The sequence below is a fragment of the Megalobrama amblycephala genome, linkage group LG19 (genome assembly GCF_018812025.1).
Source record: "Megalobrama amblycephala isolate DHTTF-2021 linkage group LG19, ASM1881202v1, whole genome shotgun sequence".
In the NCBI taxonomy this organism is placed as follows: domain Eukaryota; kingdom Metazoa; phylum Chordata; class Actinopteri; order Cypriniformes; family Xenocyprididae; genus Megalobrama; species Megalobrama amblycephala.
The window spans coordinates 4,964,760-4,982,366 of record NC_063062.1 but is presented as its reverse complement, the minus strand read 5'-3'; the positions used below and the strand labels follow the sequence as shown (position 1 = coordinate 4,982,366).

The window sequence follows — 17,607 nt, the reverse complement described above, 5'->3', positions numbered from 1 at the left end:
GGTTGAAAAAGGACAAATCCAGCATTTGGGTTGTTTCAACTTAGTGGTTGGGTTAAATGTTTGCCTAACCTGCTGGGCAGTTTTATTTAACTCAACTATTGTTTAAAAATGACTATATGGCTGGCTTAAAATGAACCTAAAATAAGTTGGAAATTAAAAATCAGAGACATACTAGAGGCAACAATAATAATCAAAAGGTGAACATTTATTAATAAGCAATTTAATAAATATTTTTTGTTTAATCATTATTTATTAAACTTATTAATAAATGTTAATTTCCAACATATTTTATGTTCATTAAATAATAGTTGAATTAAATAAGACTACCCAAAAGGTTGGGCAAACATTTAACTCAACCACTGGGTTAAAACAACACAATCGCTGGGTTTGTCCATTTTCAACCCAACTTAGGTTGTTTTTAACCCAGCATTTTTAGAGTGTAGTTTCAAGTCTTCCACCATATAAAACAATTAAATACATATTTTTAAAACACTGTATATATTAAAACACTGTTATGCTGTATATCGTATATAAATATACATTATTTCTCTTAACAAGGTTAACCCTTATGCCTTAACTCTCACACGAACATAAACAAACTGAAAACATATCAAAATGCACAAAAATCCTTGACTGCACAATGGCTCTTTGTTATTAAAGACACAACATGTTGTGCTTTGTTTGTTAGTTCCCAACAGAGAATTCAAACTCATAGTTCATTACTAAAAATAAACAGTATTCCCAGCAGAACCTCTGCAACATCCAAGACTGCTTAAACAAGCTTCAGGCTAATTATAGATAATGAGACATGGAATCTGTCCACTTTGCAAAAAATCCTCCTCTGTATTCATTTCCCCCTTCACATTTCAGCTGTGTGAATGGAACAGTATAGGAAGCATAAACAAAAGCAGAGAATTCTGCCATTATGAGAATGCACTCTTTTCCTCTCTGTAGGCAAGTTCTTGTCTGACTCAACTTATCCCTAAGCACATCTCAACAAAGCAGGAAATATCCAAGGAATAAGGAGTGATTTTACAAGAACTGTAAATACACGTTCACTAAATTTCTGAAAAATACACAGCACATGCATAACAAACATAGTCGAAAACAGTAGGCTACTGTATATATGATCTTGAAATATCACTTACCTGGCATGTGATATTGCTGCCACCCATTCATCGCAGTCCTTAACGTCTTCTGTACGAAGCTCCAGGGCCTTCTGATTCTCATGGTTGAAGCTGACTGTGAAATAATACTGTAATACAGACAGAACAGAAATGCTTGTTAACTATAAAAACTGGTGTTGATGATTTCACCAAGTAGAACATCCTTGTTGATCCTGGAACTAACATTCCAATCAACCAATCAGATTTGAGAGAACAGGGTTTACAGTTAATGCCAAGTTTAGGCTTACAAAGAGGGTTCTCATATTCACCTATCATTTCCCTCTGATTTTAGGGATAACTTATGGTTAGGGTTAAGGATAGGGTTGGACTATGTTTTGGGCACGTCCTGATTTTGCAGAGTTAGATGAGTTCCTTTGCTGATCCTGGAACAACATTCCTGTCTGAAAATGTAGTCCTATCCCTACCCCTAAACCTAACCCTACCCATAACTTATCCCTAAATCCAGAGGGAAATGATAGATGAATAACACTGATGTAGAAGCACCTAACCCTGATTGTAAGCCTAAACTTGATATAAACTGTAAACTTGTCCCTCAAATCTGATTGGTTGATTGGAATGTTGTTCCACGATCAACAAAAGATGTCGATCCACTATGGTATGATGATTGACAAAAAATCTATCCTCTGGGTGTGGAAGAAAAATTCGAAGCCACTATTCATGATTTGGTTGTCAGAACTTTCCTCCACTCTGTATGTGGAAAGACTCAGATATAGTATCTCTGGAAATATAAATTTGAAGCTTCTTGGAGGCTTCTTTACAATAAACTGTTAAAAATCAATAACAATGATACAATTTTAATTTTATTTGTTGTTTTTAGTTATTTTTTTTATTGTCATTTTCGTTAACTTAGGTCTTCAATGTAAAGATGCCCAGGGTTTTTTTGTTTGTTTTTAAATGCCTCATTTGAATATTTGAAAGTCTTTTCCTCAGTTATTCATCCAAAATTAGTGACAACGACGAAACTTGCCAATCTAATTGTTCTTTATTTTTATTGCTACTTTCCTCAAACAACGGCTCTTTTTTAAGGTAAAAAAATTATTTTCTATTTATTATTATTATTATCACTATTTCCTAATTTTGAATATCTCTGCAAATATATTTGGATTTGAAACTTTTTGGGGGCTTCTTAGAGGTTAGTTGACCCAAAAATGAAAATGATGTCATTAATTACTCACCCTCATGTTGTTCCACATCCATGAGACCTTAGTTCATCTTTGGAACACAAATGAAGATATTTTGAAATCCGAGAGGTGTATGACTCATCCAATGACAGCAATTCTACAATATTAGCAATTCTAAAGCTATTCTACATTGTTTGTATTTTGGTATTGCTATATTTTTTTAAATGGTGTGTAAGTGAGCATGTCGTGGATGTCCTAATCGACAAAAACAACGACGTAAAAGTGCATTACCAACGCCGACAGATGAAAGGATTAAATGGAATCAATTCAATGGAATCAATTCAATGGAAAGGATTCCGGAAGAGAATACAATGCTGAATAAAGTCGTAGGTTTTGTTATTTTTGGACCAAAATGTATTTTAGATGCTTCAGAAACTTCTAACTAACCCACTGATGTCACATGGACTACTTTGATGATGTTTTTATTACCTTTCTGGACATGGACAGTATACCGTACATACATTTTCAATGGAGGGACAGAAAGCTCTCGGACTAAATCTAAAATATCTTAAACTGTGTTCCGAAGATGAATGGAGGTCTTACGGGTTTGGAACGACATGAGGGTGAGTCATTAATGACATCATTTTCATTTTTGGGTGAACTAACCCTTTAACTATTTGTCAAATTCAGTGATGATGATATATTTTGAAATCTAATTGTCTTCTTTTATTATCATCACTCTCCCTAAATTTCGCCAGTGTTTTAATGGTGCAGTTGCCTATATGTGGTATCTTATATTATTATTTACTTATTAAATTTTTTACATATTTTATATCCTATTTGCACAATCTCACCTTGTCCATAATGCCACACTGGGCTAAAATCTGTTCTGACCTCCCAAGCTTGTGATACAAGACCACCTGTTTTGTGTCAGGGTCCTTTCCCAGTTTCGGGTAATTTTGCAATAATGATGGCTAATTGTACATTATCCCTTAATAGAGTCCAGTGTTTGAACTGCATTTTGACAATTGGCAAAAATGAATACAAACCATATACAAATAGCAAGTCTTTCTGCAGCAAATACATTTTTGACAGCTTTGAATGTGGCATTTCAATGAATCTTCCAGCATCTCAGGATGGCACAACATAAATACAAACACAAACTCCTTTGCATATGCAAATATGACATAGTATACGCCGTGCATAATTTCACCAAGGACACCATAAACAAGGAACCAACTACTGTGTGGTTATACCTCCCTGATCTTTCAGACTGATGAGTGAGAGTGCATGAAGAGTCAACACAGGATCTGCTGGGTCTGAGCGGATGTGCTGAGGGAAACATCCCTGTGCCTGAGATAGCTCCAGCTCTCCAGAGGGATACCATAAAACATGTAAACTGGGAGCATGGCGCATTACATAACTGTATGCTACCTGTTACCTAGCAACTCTGTGCGCTAGTGGCTATGGCTCTGTATGTGCTACCCGTCTCTCCTCATTTCAGAAAGCCAGGCCTTAGCGCTGAATCCCCAACAACCTCCATTTCTGCTGCACGGCAGACCTTCAAGACGCCTTAGCGCTGCTAAATTACATCACAGTCATTTGACTCATGCAGTGGAGACCCACTGGAAGCAGAAATTTCTGCAGAAAGGTCCAAATGCACAAATCCCTGTATAATATATTTGGAAAACAGTACAGAAAAAAAAACGTATTATTCAAGAAAAATACTTGAATGGGCAACTCGAACCTTTTTTTTTCTCTCTGTTTACACACATTCGACCATATGTCAATATTTCAATAAATCAATTTCTCACAATCCATGCATGAAATGTGAATAAAAAGTGAGTCTATACATTATTTAAAAAGAGAAATCAGACATCCAAGATCTGAAATGACTTCAATGTAACTCCAAAAGTAGAAGTAACCATTTTAGGTATTGTATATAAATACGTTATATTGGATTTCAGGGATCATATAGAATACAAAATTAACAACATCACTGTCCAATCCTATTTTATCTACTGTTTGCCTTATAAGACAAAACCATCCTTTATTTTGTTGATATGTATGGAAGTGGATAGATTTTAAACAGAACTGTACACAAATTGGTCAAACATACAGTAAAATGTTGTTTCTGGGGCACTTATAATAGTGATACAAAGTATTTTCCCCCTTTTTCAAATAAATCTTGAGGAGCACATCCTGTTGATTATACTCTGTGTCACTTCTCATTCACAAACGAACATGTATAACATCAGTAAGCACACATTTACTCTAAGGTAAATTGATGTATTCAGTCCACAATGTAGGTGACAAGAGTGCACAGTATCAAAATAAGAGAGAGTGAGAGAGAGGGAAAATTTGCCCAATTTTACACTGTTCACCAATTCATTCCTGTGAGACGGTCTGTAAAGCTTGACTCAGCGAACAACAGTAACTAAGGTGGGTGGAGTTTAGCAAAAAAGAGTCAATTGTGGTTGATCTTGGGTGAATTAGAGATTGATCACATTGACACACAAGTTTCCTGCAGTGATTAATGGGAATGAAGACTGTGGTTCACTTGAAAACACTCAGAAACAATCATCAGAAGTACTATAGGATCTTAAAGATGCACTAAGTGATTTCTGAGGAACACTGTTGAAAGGGGATTGGACTGAGCAGCACAACACATTTGTAGCCAATCCGCAGTAGGGGGCGTGTCCACTCATGATAGGGGAGGAGAGAGAGTGAGCAAGAGGGAGATTTGAAGAAAGACTGTAGAAAGAGAGATGGCTGAGAGACATTACAAAAGAGAAAAGCTCAGAGGAATATCACTGGAAAAACAAGGGTTATGATCAGGCAAGAGCTTTAGGACCCACGTTAATATAAGAAAAGCTTTCCAGTGCTGGAGAGACCTAAGCGAGAAGACGTTTCTCAGAAATTGCTCACTGCATCTTTAAGTTTTAATGAAAGAATAGACATCCTATGAAGCTCAGTACAGTATCTTTGTTTAGCCACACAACACTCTAGTCTCATTCATGGCTCTGACCCAAAAACAAATCTGTAAACTTCCAAACTTGCTCTTCAGCGTTCAGGCCTAAACATACCTCCCATCTTCACAAACATTAAGTACCTAGTGCCAATTCCAAGACTGTTTTCCATCAGTGCAGCCCAGTTGATCAGGTCTTGGATAAATTATATGCTTATTAAAAACACTGATAAATTGTGGTAAGAACAAACACATTAAGTCTTTTAATGCAGGATACTTATATTGTGTGTGTGTGTGTGTGTGTGTGTGTGTGTGTGTTTGCTTGCATGCTTTTCAATGCCATGCCAGCTTTGTTTGCTGTTTTCATGATGAAAACAATACTTAACTAAATTGGATATTTAAAGGTGCCCTAGATTATGTTTTTAAAAGATGTAATATAAGTCTAAGGTGTTCCCTGAATGTGTCTGTGAAGTTTCAGCTCAAAATACCCCATAGATTTTTTTGTATTAATTTTTTTAACTGCCTATTTTGGGGCATCATTATAAACTATGCTATGCTATGCTCCGTGGCTAACGGCTAATACTACTCTGTTGGAGAGATTTATAAAGAATGAAGTTGTGTTTATGCATTATACAGACTGCAAGTGTTTAAAAATGAAAATAGCGACGGCTCTCTAGTTTCCGTGAATACAGTAAGAAACGATGGTAACTTTAACCACATTTAACAGTACATTAGCAACATGCTAACGAAACATTTAAAAAGACAGTTTACAAATATCACTAAAAATATCATGTTATCATGGATCATGTCAGTTATTATTGCTCCATCTGCTATTTTTCGCTATTGTTCTTGCTTACTTACCTAGTCTGATGATTTGGTTGTGCACATCCAGACGTTAATACTGGCTGCCCTTGTCTAATGCCTTTTATAATGTTGGAAACGTGGGCTGGCATATGCAAATATTGGGGGCGTACACCCCGACTGTTACGTAACAGTCGGTGTTATGTTGAGATTCGCCTGTTCTTCGGAGGTCTTTTAAACAAAAGAGATTTATATAAGAATGAGGAAACAATGGAGTTTGAGACTCACTGTATGTCATTTCCATGTACTGAACTCTTGTTATTTAACTATGCCAAGATAAATTCAATTTTTCATTCACCTTTAAGACCACTTTCCCCCCAAAATTCTAAAACTAAATTAGATTTTTCTTTCAAAGAAGTAGAAATATAACAGTCTAATAACATATGTTTGACAGCTCTGACATGATATACATATTTAACATCAGGAGAAAACCCACCCATATGTACAAGTCTTGTGTGTCATATATTGTATCATGTGACTTCCCAATGGTTATTAAAGGAAAAAGGAAAAGAAAAAGATTGCTTTCATGTAATTTGTTTTTTTAAACATTCCAGGATATTTATATAAAGCAAACTGGCCATTTATGTTCATCCTGCCATGCTGATCTTTTAGACATATGTCATATTGTTAGATATATGACATCTTGTTGCATAATTCTCATGGTTGAAGTACAATGTTTCTTTTACCATTTCCTTTCCCTGAGCTTCCATGAGCTTTCAAAAATCAAAGTCAGATTAATTCTTTCAATTATTTTCAAGTCATGTATATTTACTTATCTAACTGTTTTTGAGTGCATATACACACACACACATATATATATATATATATATATATATATATATATATATATATATATATACACACACAATAAATATCACTTTTTCTTTGGGAGATCAATCAAGTGCTTTAAAACCACAATATGACACATGTGAACAACAATGTTTTTAAAAAAAGGCTTACAAAACCCATTAATGACAGGATAAACCAGCAATATCAAACCAAATGTGCTGCAAGCCTACAAATTAGAAAACAGTGACTATTACACAGTCATATAATGGAGGATAGGATGCTTCAGATAAAGGATATGACATTCAAAAATGATCACTGTTATCTTTAAGCATAGTCTGCATAAACGAAACAAAGGAATTGTAAATAACACATTATGAAAGTTGCTGTATAATGTATGAGTTCATACAGGTCCTTTCAGATACTTTCATCAGACAACCATATTTTCTTTTATCGTTGCAACCTGTTACCTGTCACGTCAGCCTTTGCTAAATAAAGTGAACCATGGTTTTGGGAAAGAAAATGGCCTGGAAAAGAATAAAAGTGTACCACGTGACTCTGTTACAAGTCAAATCCATAACGCATATCTTAAGCAAGGTGTATGCTCTTTTTTTTTTTTTTTTTGCATTATTATGTTCCCACTCCTCTGTAAAGGACAAATTATATTATGTCTGTCTTGAGCACTAATGCAAGTGCAATCTGCAAGGAGACCAAAATAGCAAGCATCAGTAAGTCGACATGCACTCGCTCTTTTTGTTGAGCTGCAGAAATGCAACTGTTCCCAAAAGAGAGATGAATGTTTTGCTATAAATGGGCCCTGACCCCTCAGAGGTACTGAACAGAACAAATTTAGCCCAAACAGCGTTAGCATTAATGAAGGAGGCGCAACGCACTGCTACATGCTCCCGCAACACACACACACCATCCCTCCAACCACTCTTTTTCTCATGCAAATAGGAGTTGCCATAGGAACCATGGGCTCAAATGCAGATATATTAAAGAAGGGGCCAATAAATGAATGGTAGAGCAGAGTGATTGCTATGTAAATACAATGACAATGAAAGAAAAGGTAGCAGGATGGTTTTCAATAAAACGCAAATTTGCGATGAATACGCCAGTACGCATGTTGCCCAAAAGTCCCTTTGTGCTGAGTAAGTGCTTTTTTAAATTAGAGAATAGCCTCTATGAACACTGCAATCTACAAAACTAAATTTAATTAGAAATTAAAATGGAAAAATGTGGAGACCGGTGTGTACGCAAATGATAATCTGAACATCCCAGACTGAATCGGGCTGATTTTTTCCCTAAAAAAGAAAGTAAATATACACCTGCACACCTGTGTATTGCCGAACTCTAGATTTAATAGAGCGTCCCGCTTTTTTGCTCCTGTTTCTGTGAGTTGGCACACCTGGAGAAATAGAGGGACAGTATAATGCTAAATATGAATATGCAACAAATACTACATTAAGATTATAAGAGGTTACAAGAACCTCATTAGGTCTACAGACTTTAGATCAGATCTAATGAAGGTAATAATCAGGAACAAAAAGAACATCCAAGCTTGATGGGATTTAATAACACAAGGGACTAAATGATTGGGGAAATCACCAAAGAGAAGTCTGCCATTTTCATTAGAAGAAAAAATAAATAAATTAAATAATAATAAAAATACATGAATGGATGAATCATTCACAATAAGATCAAGAACATGTATTTAGAAAATAGATGGGGTGAATTTGAAACCAAAATAAGGACTGTTGATGAATGTTTTTATTTTTGGGTGAACTATACCTTTAAGACGCTGAAAGTAATGAATCATCATCACTATGAAACTTTCTATGTGTTCCATTAAAGGGGTACTTTACTGCTGGCAAAATGGGCTTTCACTAAAACTTCGCTGCCTATACAGCAGAAAGTCTAAACGTTTTTAGAGAAAATAGAGAAAAAAGGCTGTTGTCTTCCCTTTGGCAAAATAGGTAGGAAAACTTCAATACCCATAATGCACTGGGCATGTTGCCATCCAAGGCCACTCCCACCAGTCTGCTATGGACACGCTTACCGGAGTCAAATACCGCCTTGCTTTAGTAGGAAATACTTCTTAGCAAACTTTTAGTCATAATGGTGTTAACTCGTATTGTTTCCGTGTTCAAGAATTCAAAGCGTAAATGTTTAGTGGGAGTTACTTTGTTTCCAATGAAGGATCCAGTGCATTGTAGGCAGCGGGTCAAGGCTGCACAGAATTGTAAATACTTAGAGAAAACCACAACGGACAATCTAAAAAAGCTCTGTGTTAGTCAACATTTCAAACTGGATGACCATGAACAGTGTTTTATGCCAAACGGAGGGGGAAAAAACTGAAAGAAACTGCCGTTCTGTCAGTTCCGTCCAAAGCAAAACGCCGTTGCATACGGGTAAGAAAGCTGTTGCCATTGTGTTCCATTTTTACCATAATGCTGTTTAAAGAATAGACAAAGTGCAATACAATTTTCAGTGATAAATCTACCCTTACATTAACTGTTCTGTTAATAACCCTCTGTCAATCCGACTGTCCGTGGGCAGGGATACAAAAAAGCAGAAGTATAATCTGCAGTTTTTACGAAAGCCCTGGAGCTGTCAAATATGGAAGCTTGTTTCCACCCATGAATAAAAAATTAAAAGGGTAATTGCGACTTTTTATTTCACAATTCTTTCTTGCAATTGCGAGTTTATGTCCCGCAATTCTGAATTTTTATCTTGCAATGGCGAGCTTACTGTATATCCTGCAATTCTGACTTTTTTTTCTCACAATAGTAAGTTTATATCATGCATTTTTTTTATCTTGTGAAATAAAAAGTCCTTTGGTATTTTTTATTCACGGTCGGAAACAAGCTTCCATAGTCAAAAGTTTGACTTTTGCTGACAAATAAACATGAATTTCTCAGTCCAGGTAACAGTGAACGAGTAAACATTGTTCATTTACATATACTATCGACATTTTAACAATACAAAGCGGGTTGAAAATCTGTGAAGTTACACTTCAAATATGTTAATAAGTGTATGTATACAAGTAGAAGACCAATGAAAGTATCTATATACTTGAGCTCTGCTCAAGGCAAGTATTAGCAAAATGGCAGGTATCTTACATTTATGCATTTTGAGTGAAAACACAAAGCTTGCCAGGGTAAATTATTCATGCAAATGACTTATGCTGAATGAGGTTACAGTGTGCAGGCCTAATATAAAGGGTGAAGCGTGCGTGAAGTCTAACACCGAGCTGTTGATTGTGAGGTAACGTCGCTCTTACTAGGCTCTGTTCTTTAGAGGATGACAGACATGCACAGCATCAAACTCCATGCCGCATCCTGCTTTGTCAGCACAGGGACAGCTGTTCACAGGAAGGTCTTAGACTCACGTTGAATTGCGGTCCTTACACACACAGATAAGCACTGCAGGCTGAAGACACAGCCAGGCAGGTTTAACCAAGGTAAAACATCTTCAGCTATGCGAGTAGTCAAAAGTCGTCCTTGTAATGCGAAGAACTGATGCAGCTTTTCAGAGATTTTGTTTCAGGATCAATTGATGAACCATTCTAAGTAGTGTGTGCTTCAGATTGCCATATGGCTGCAGTGATTAAGTCGCTGTCGCATCAGGTTGCTGAATATTAAATGTGCACTCTGTAAGTTTTGTTTACATTTCACTGGCTCTTATACTGACACCTATAGGTTTAAACTGCTTTCACTCCTCTACGTCAATATTTTTTTGCATGCGTCCACATTCTTTCACAAATCCCAACAAATGTTGTGCATTGTTTGGGGGTTCGTGCTGGTGCACAGTATGTCGCAAGCTCTCTCCCTGTTCAATGCAGTGCGGCTGCGTCTTAAACGGAGACATTTGGTGGTGTGTCGGCCATGGCCACCACTTGACGTCCTGCCGTTTGTCCTCGCTCTGTGTAGCTGCAGGTCATCACTTCAGCACGGACAGCTTGAGTGGACATTTTATTTTTCCACTCGTACTGATTCTTTTTGGACTGTCTAATGGATCACACACATGCTGATCCATACCATTATAATTTGTAAACAGTAATTTATAAAGTGATATGATTATTGTTCATACCATTATTGTCATTATTTGTAACAGTCGGGTTCTGGAAGTAAAAATTCCATTCATTTTTCCATATAGAGGAATTGATTTTTAATGATAACTTATTAATCTTTAAAGAAAGATCTGTGTGCTTTGAGGTTTTTAATCAATGATATAAGCTGTTGTTGAAGCCATCGGCCCATTATTTCAACATTTTTCATGTTGAACAGAGGAATTCTTGGTGAAAAACTACATTACCCATGATTCTGCAAAAAGATCTCAATCAATCAAAGAATCGCGACAAGCAGGACGTAATGAAGTCAATCTCCCTATACGCTCTCAAACTACAAAATACAATCTTTAAATCAATAGTTTTATTTTCCTCCATCGTTTTTTAATTTATGTCATTTGCAATGCTTCATGAGACTGTAGTTCTTTCCTTCATTTACTACTCTTTTTGTCCAATTTTCAAACGTTTTTTGCTTCAAATTAAAGTTTGTATTGTGATTCACCTTGTAGCTGGCTGGTACGGTTTATAGCCTTTAACGAAGACTTTTTTACAATTCCAATGGTAAAAATACTCGCAGAATCAAGGCAGCTGAAAAAGTGATCAAGGACTTTTGCACTTTATTTCATGACTCTTCTGGTCATGTGATCTCAACATGGTGGCCTCCATTAGAAGACCACCCGCTCCATGTAGAATAAAGCCATTTTTCTCCTGTTCTCCATATCATTTTTATTATATTTGTCAAAAGTGACATTCATTTCTTTAGCACATTTGAACAAGTGAAAAAAAAAATAAATATGGATTGCACCTTTAAGTTAGGCTAACTACACGTTTTTATAGGAGCAAGATATCTATCGATATGTAAAAATGTGGATACATAATCACTCTGAAATTAAACAAGGATGGCACAAAACATCACCATAACTATGTTTCAGTGATAACTACATTAAATACGTTGAAATGATGATAAGAAATATTTGAAGGAGTCACTAGCCTAACAGTGGGATCATAACAACACTAACAAAGAACATTAAATGCTGCATAACACCTTTCCAGACGCCCAAACAGTGCCTTGCGAACATAAAGTTCAGTTTTAGGAGCAATTTGTTATTAAACACGTTGTGAAGACGCAGTTGCCAAGGTAGGATGCTATTAATATCAGCGCGGGAATTAAATCAATACGTCAAACAGACTGCGATTCTACGCCAGTTTTCCGCATGATGGCGACTCTGAGGTTTATAAAGTGCTTCTCTAGCGTCATTTTCTCTCTTGTGTGAAGCAGAGAGCGGAACAGGCAAAACTTAAATGTCTCTGAGGAGAAACGCTGAAAAATAGGACCCATTGTTCTTGGAAAGCTAAACGGATTTCAAACGATTAAAGTCACTGAACTTACATAGGTAAACTGTTGACTGTATAGGCCTACTTAAAATAGGCTAATTCTGTCATTTCCTCTCCTTCATGTTGTCTATTTTCTCTTTTTCCATACACTGAAAGTGAGTGGTGACCGAAGCCGTCGTTTCTGTTTGAGTTTCACTGACGAAAGAAAGTCATACAGGTTTGAAACATTGAGGGTGAGTAAATAATGACTGCTTGGATGAACCTGGCCTTTAATGACAAACAAAATAGGCTATTTGTAGGCTTATTCGTTTATAATTTACGTAATCACAAGAAATCTAGTATATATCAATATTCATACGCGTATTACGCAACACACATAATTGGCTTTAAAACTGTGATCTTGCACAGAAGATGCTCATTTCCAAATAAAAGTAGACATGCCAGAGAAACTCTATTAAAGTAAACGAAATATCAGATGCAAAAAGCACTGAGCAAAGCAGTAGATGCTGGCTGGTGGTAAAATTGTTGGTTGTCTCGAGCGCATGCTCATCATTTTTACGCATAAAACAAACCCCCCCAGTCGCTTCTGGCTGGAAACAGAATGCCCATTTTTAGTTGCCCTACCCCAAAAGTAACTCCATTCTAAAGGTATATATCGGCATTACAGAAGTATGCACAAAAGTTGGCATTCCGTTTGTTTCGTACCTGTTTTTCCAAGCACTCCTTGGCTGATAGTGAAGGTTTGGGTGAGGGCGACCTGTCACACACACATCCCTCCAACAGGTATAATCCCGAAGGTCGCGAGCTGGACTCGCTCTCAAAATAAAAAAGCATATTTTGCAACAGAGCAAACCACTTGGTGTGCCATTTTGTGTTGTCGGAGCTCTTTTTGCTTAAGCAGCCTCGCCTCGTGCCATCTTTCTTTGCCAAAAGACCCAGGTAGGTGACATGACCATCATTAAGTCGAATTCCCTTCTGCATTTTTGTGAAGAAGATGCTGGTTTTGGGGGGGAAAGGCTTGTTTCGGTCCTTACATCTTCTTAGCACGAGATCCCCGAGCAGACGGGCACTTTCTGGATTAGAAACGAAGCCTGGCACGTTCTGCCCATCCACTGCAATCACCGCCTTGGCATGAAGTAGGGAAGAAGCGCAGAGAAAAACGAAGAATGCCAAAGTCTACCATCGTAATGTTGTCGATTGTGTACAAGCTGTGGGAAAAGATGCAAAATGCCTCCCGTAACCTCTTCTGTGACGCGGCGAGCGGAGAGAAGTAGGCTACAGTGTATGCGAGTGATGGTTTGTCGCGTTCTCACGTGAAATTCTCTATAAACCAGTGCGCGCGCTCACTGCTGAATGAGGCAGTGGCGTCACGTGATCTGGTTTCAGAACCTCGGACAGAGCGACAAATGTACTTTTACAGGCACTTGAGTTGATTTTAGATCTGTTGCACAGATGATGACGGCTCTTTTCGCTTCGTGCGACGAACTAGTGTTGCCATTCATATGTAATTAGACTTACGTGCCATGTTTACACTAAACGTAACGCATAATCTGCATCTGAAGTGGCATCTTTCACAAACGGTGAATTTCTGTGCAACAGAGAGGCGGCATAGTATATTTACTATGGCAGAAATGCCGCTATGAAAAGCAACAAGTTAATTTTGGCTTTGCTAAATTGCTGAGGGCACTGCAGAGAAACCTAACCATAATACACTCGTAATACAAGTGCGTCTGCCGTATTGCTTATATCTACATAAGTAAAAATACTAAAGGCCCGTTCACAACAAGAACGATAAGTATAAAGATAACTCTCACGGTAACTATATTAGTGTCCACACTAATGCACGATATCGTTGTGTTTATAAGCGCGCTGCAGTTTTGTTGTATTCCGCTTTAAAGACCCCCTGTGGTGAAAATAATGAAGTTTTTAATGTTGTTTATATGTCTATGTGGTGTTTTTAATATGCTTTAAGACAGACCATTTGCAAATTCATAAGTCAACACCAATAAGTATTTTCTCCTTAAAACTGCAGTGAAAAAAGAGTGCAAACCGTGTCTGTGACGTCACAAACTACCTTGTAACCAATCGCATAAACGTGCTGGCGGGTTTTAGCATATCGTTAACAGATAACTAGCAGAGAGAAGCCAGGTTATCCCGGTATATTTTTCTGTTGATATGAAAAATTGTGTAGATTTAGCAGTATGGCGGGTGTATGATGTATATTACGATGTTATGATGAACTATATGCCTATGAGTTGTTAAATCGTTTGTAGGGATACTGATTGTTAGAAGGCAGCTGTCTGACTCTGATATGGCAAACAGGAACATGGTTTGTGTAACATTAGCAACATGTTATTAGCTCTTTGATAACAGTCAAGCAAAAGGTTAATCATATTAATTACCGTTATGTTCCCAATGCTGTAAAGTGCGATAAGTAAGTTGACCGAGTGGATCTCTGAGCTGGCGTGAGCAAGTGGATGCTAATTTGCATATTCATTGATCCGCGTATATTAAACGAGACAAGGGTGTAGAGTTACATTCAAGCTATTTTAAGGCATGAAGACATTTTTTCACAGGAAAAAAACGTTTAAATATGTACTTTTGGTGATCAAAGATGAGTTTTTAGGGATCAAATTAACTTCGGGGGACTTTAAATGCTCACAAGCTCGTTAAAGCATGATGGACTCTGGCTGGAAAAAGCTGGAAAAAAATCGTTCTGAAAATAATTACAACTATTCTTGGTGCTGTTATCGTTACAGTTGTGTTGTGTACTATTGTTTTATATTTGGAATGATTTTTTAGAACTATATCTTTATCGTTATAGTTATCGTTCTTGGTTTGAACAGGCCTTTATAATAGAAATGTTGCATTAAAACTTTATTTAAATAAGGAAAAATAACATGTAACGTTGCTACACAACAAATAACGATGTGTGTTAGTGCATAGGGGTAAACAGGTGTTTCACGTCATAACGACAACCGCTGTATTGACCAATCAGAAGCATGCACTGTACTCTCTGTTTTATAATTATTTTAAATATGATACTATAAATACAGAATTTACATATGATTACATATTTTACTCAAAATTACATATGATAAATAATTAACTACATACTTGAAGTTTAAGGTTGCACTGATGCTGCATTTTATTTACACAGAAGAATATCTTAATATAGCCTATGCATTTAACTCGTCTATTTAAAAATGCCTGACGATTATCAAATTGCTCCTGTAGTCAAAAGTCTTTTTCTTAAAGAAGATGAACTGAAAGTCTACGTTTGAATTATGCATTATCATTTAAGCTCAGTACACCTTCCTTAAGGTAGCTATAGATGATTTCATTGCTTGTCCAACCAATGCATTTATCTGTAATCAATTATGTGAATGATCATTAGTGGTCGATTGGTAATAAATCAAGCAGGGCTTTTCATTTGCGCAGTTAATCAAAGGAGCATTTGCAATGAGCGTTACTTCCTGCCGCCCTGCAGGAAAGTTGTTTTGCATCTCTCAGGGTTGTTGCACTTTCAGTGCACCCTACCAGGATTTCCAAGAAAAACATTTGTCTTTGAAGCTTCTTTTAAGATGCTTATTTCTGTATTAACCAGTTTACGGAAGGGCTTAATACAGCACTTAGCGTTCTCAAACCTTGCATTGATGACAGTTGTAATCAGCTGTTTGTGCTCAAGCCCAGCAGCTCCTTGAACATCTCTGTCATTTCCTCTTCTTTATGTCCTGTAATTGTTGCCTGTGATTCACCATAAGCAGAAAAAAAATTCTACCAAGGACATGTTCGTAATGCCTCCATTCAGCCCTTTCCTGTAGAGATATGACTCCTGACTTCCTGCATACTAAAGGTGATGTCAGTGATTTTGACGAATACCACGCATAAAATTACCATATCTGAGAGATATCACTGAAACGGATGAGAGAATCAATTTTTTTAGCCAATCTCACTTTTAGGTTTGGTATTTTGGAGATAGTGTGTGTGGTTGAAGTTATTAATCTGGCTTAAGTTAACAAAACACTTAAAAATCAGATACAGCACCTATAAAGTTGGCATGAAATGGAAATCCACCTAAATGCATCTTATCAATCTTATCCAATTTAGTCCATTTAAACCCCAGATCCTTTCTTAAAATCAACTGCATGCTCACATTCAGATTTGCCTCCATCCATTCAACAACCGATGAATAGAAGCAAGTCCCCGCCCTACTTTTTCTTTCTTTTCGATCATCTTTTTTACTTGTCACAATAGAGTGCTGCAGTTATGATGTATTTTTGTAGGCCAACCCAGAAGTTAGCATCACCTGATTCACTCAACAAAAAAACCTAACAGGATTTTTCCATTGGCTTTTGGATTATTGCTGAAAATAAGCACTGCATGTGATCAACAAAAGTTTGTGATTCTTAAATATTTTGTCCATCACGATAATCTTCACAAATCAACAACTTTTACACATTCTGCAGCCTAAATACAACCGTCAGAATTAAAAAGCTAAATGTAGGCAATAAACGAACTTCAACATCACCAACGTTAAGCCTCTGTATACCACAGACCTTATTTCACACATTTAACCAAAAATCCACCCTAAAAACCATTGGCTTCAGGTCGATGCACTAGAGGTGCTAAAATGCTAACTCAGTTTTTGGAGTTTTAGCCTACAAAAATACGTTATCCCTGCAGCTCTTTATACAGGCTAAAAGATCCGTCACTACTTCTGTTACATTGTGACTTTAATATTCAGTCAAATTCAGAAAATTCTGCAATTATTTACTCCCCACCATGCTGTTCGTTTTTTTTTTTTTTTCATGTCACACAAAAAAGACATTCTGTAAGATTTTTTAATGTAGTTCTTGGTATAAAAAGAGATCACAGTAGACACTTTTAAGGCGACCTATAATGCCCCTTTTCACAAGATGTAATATAAGTCTCTGGTGTCCCCAGAATGTGTCTGTGAAGTTTCAGCTCAAAATACCCCACAGATCATTCATTATAGCTTGTCAATTTGGCCCTATTTGGGTGTGAGCAAAAACACACTGTTTGTGTGTGTGTCCCTTTAAATTCAAATGAGCTGCTGCTCCCAGCCCACTTTCCAGAAGAGTTCAACAACAACAAAGCTGGAGAATCTCACGCAGCCAAAATGAGGATTGTCATTAATGGTGTTCAGCCTTACATTGTTCAAACCGGAGTCGACACTGATGGAGAGACTCAGGAAGAAGTTACAACTTTTAGAATGAAACTGGACATTTCTGAATGGTTTGTGGATGAATGTATGTA

At 36.9% G+C, this 17,607-nt stretch overlaps 1 protein-coding gene and 1 long non-coding RNA gene across 2 annotated transcripts in view; one reads left to right on the top strand and one right to left on the bottom strand.

Annotated features, from left to right (window-relative positions):
- rasgrf1 (Ras protein specific guanine nucleotide releasing factor 1) overlaps positions 1-13,971 on the bottom strand; it is a 54,986-nt gene extending 41,015 nt beyond the window's left edge. Inside the window, exons 1-2 of the mRNA XM_048168569.1 lie at positions 13,033-13,971; positions 1,149-1,255 (exon numbers count right to left, since the gene is read on the bottom strand). Coding sequence (XP_048024526.1) covers positions 1,149-1,255; positions 13,033-13,308 — 383 coding nt within the window. The 5' untranslated portion in view covers positions 13,309-13,971. The remainder of the gene's footprint in view (positions 1-1,148; positions 1,256-13,032) is intronic.
- LOC125254129 overlaps positions 11,795-17,607 on the top strand; it is a 32,255-nt gene continuing 26,442 nt past the window's right edge. Inside the window, exons 1-2 of the long non-coding RNA XR_007181602.1 lie at positions 11,795-12,386; positions 12,484-12,560. This is a non-coding gene — a long non-coding RNA (uncharacterized LOC125254129). The remainder of the gene's footprint in view (positions 12,387-12,483; positions 12,561-17,607) is intronic.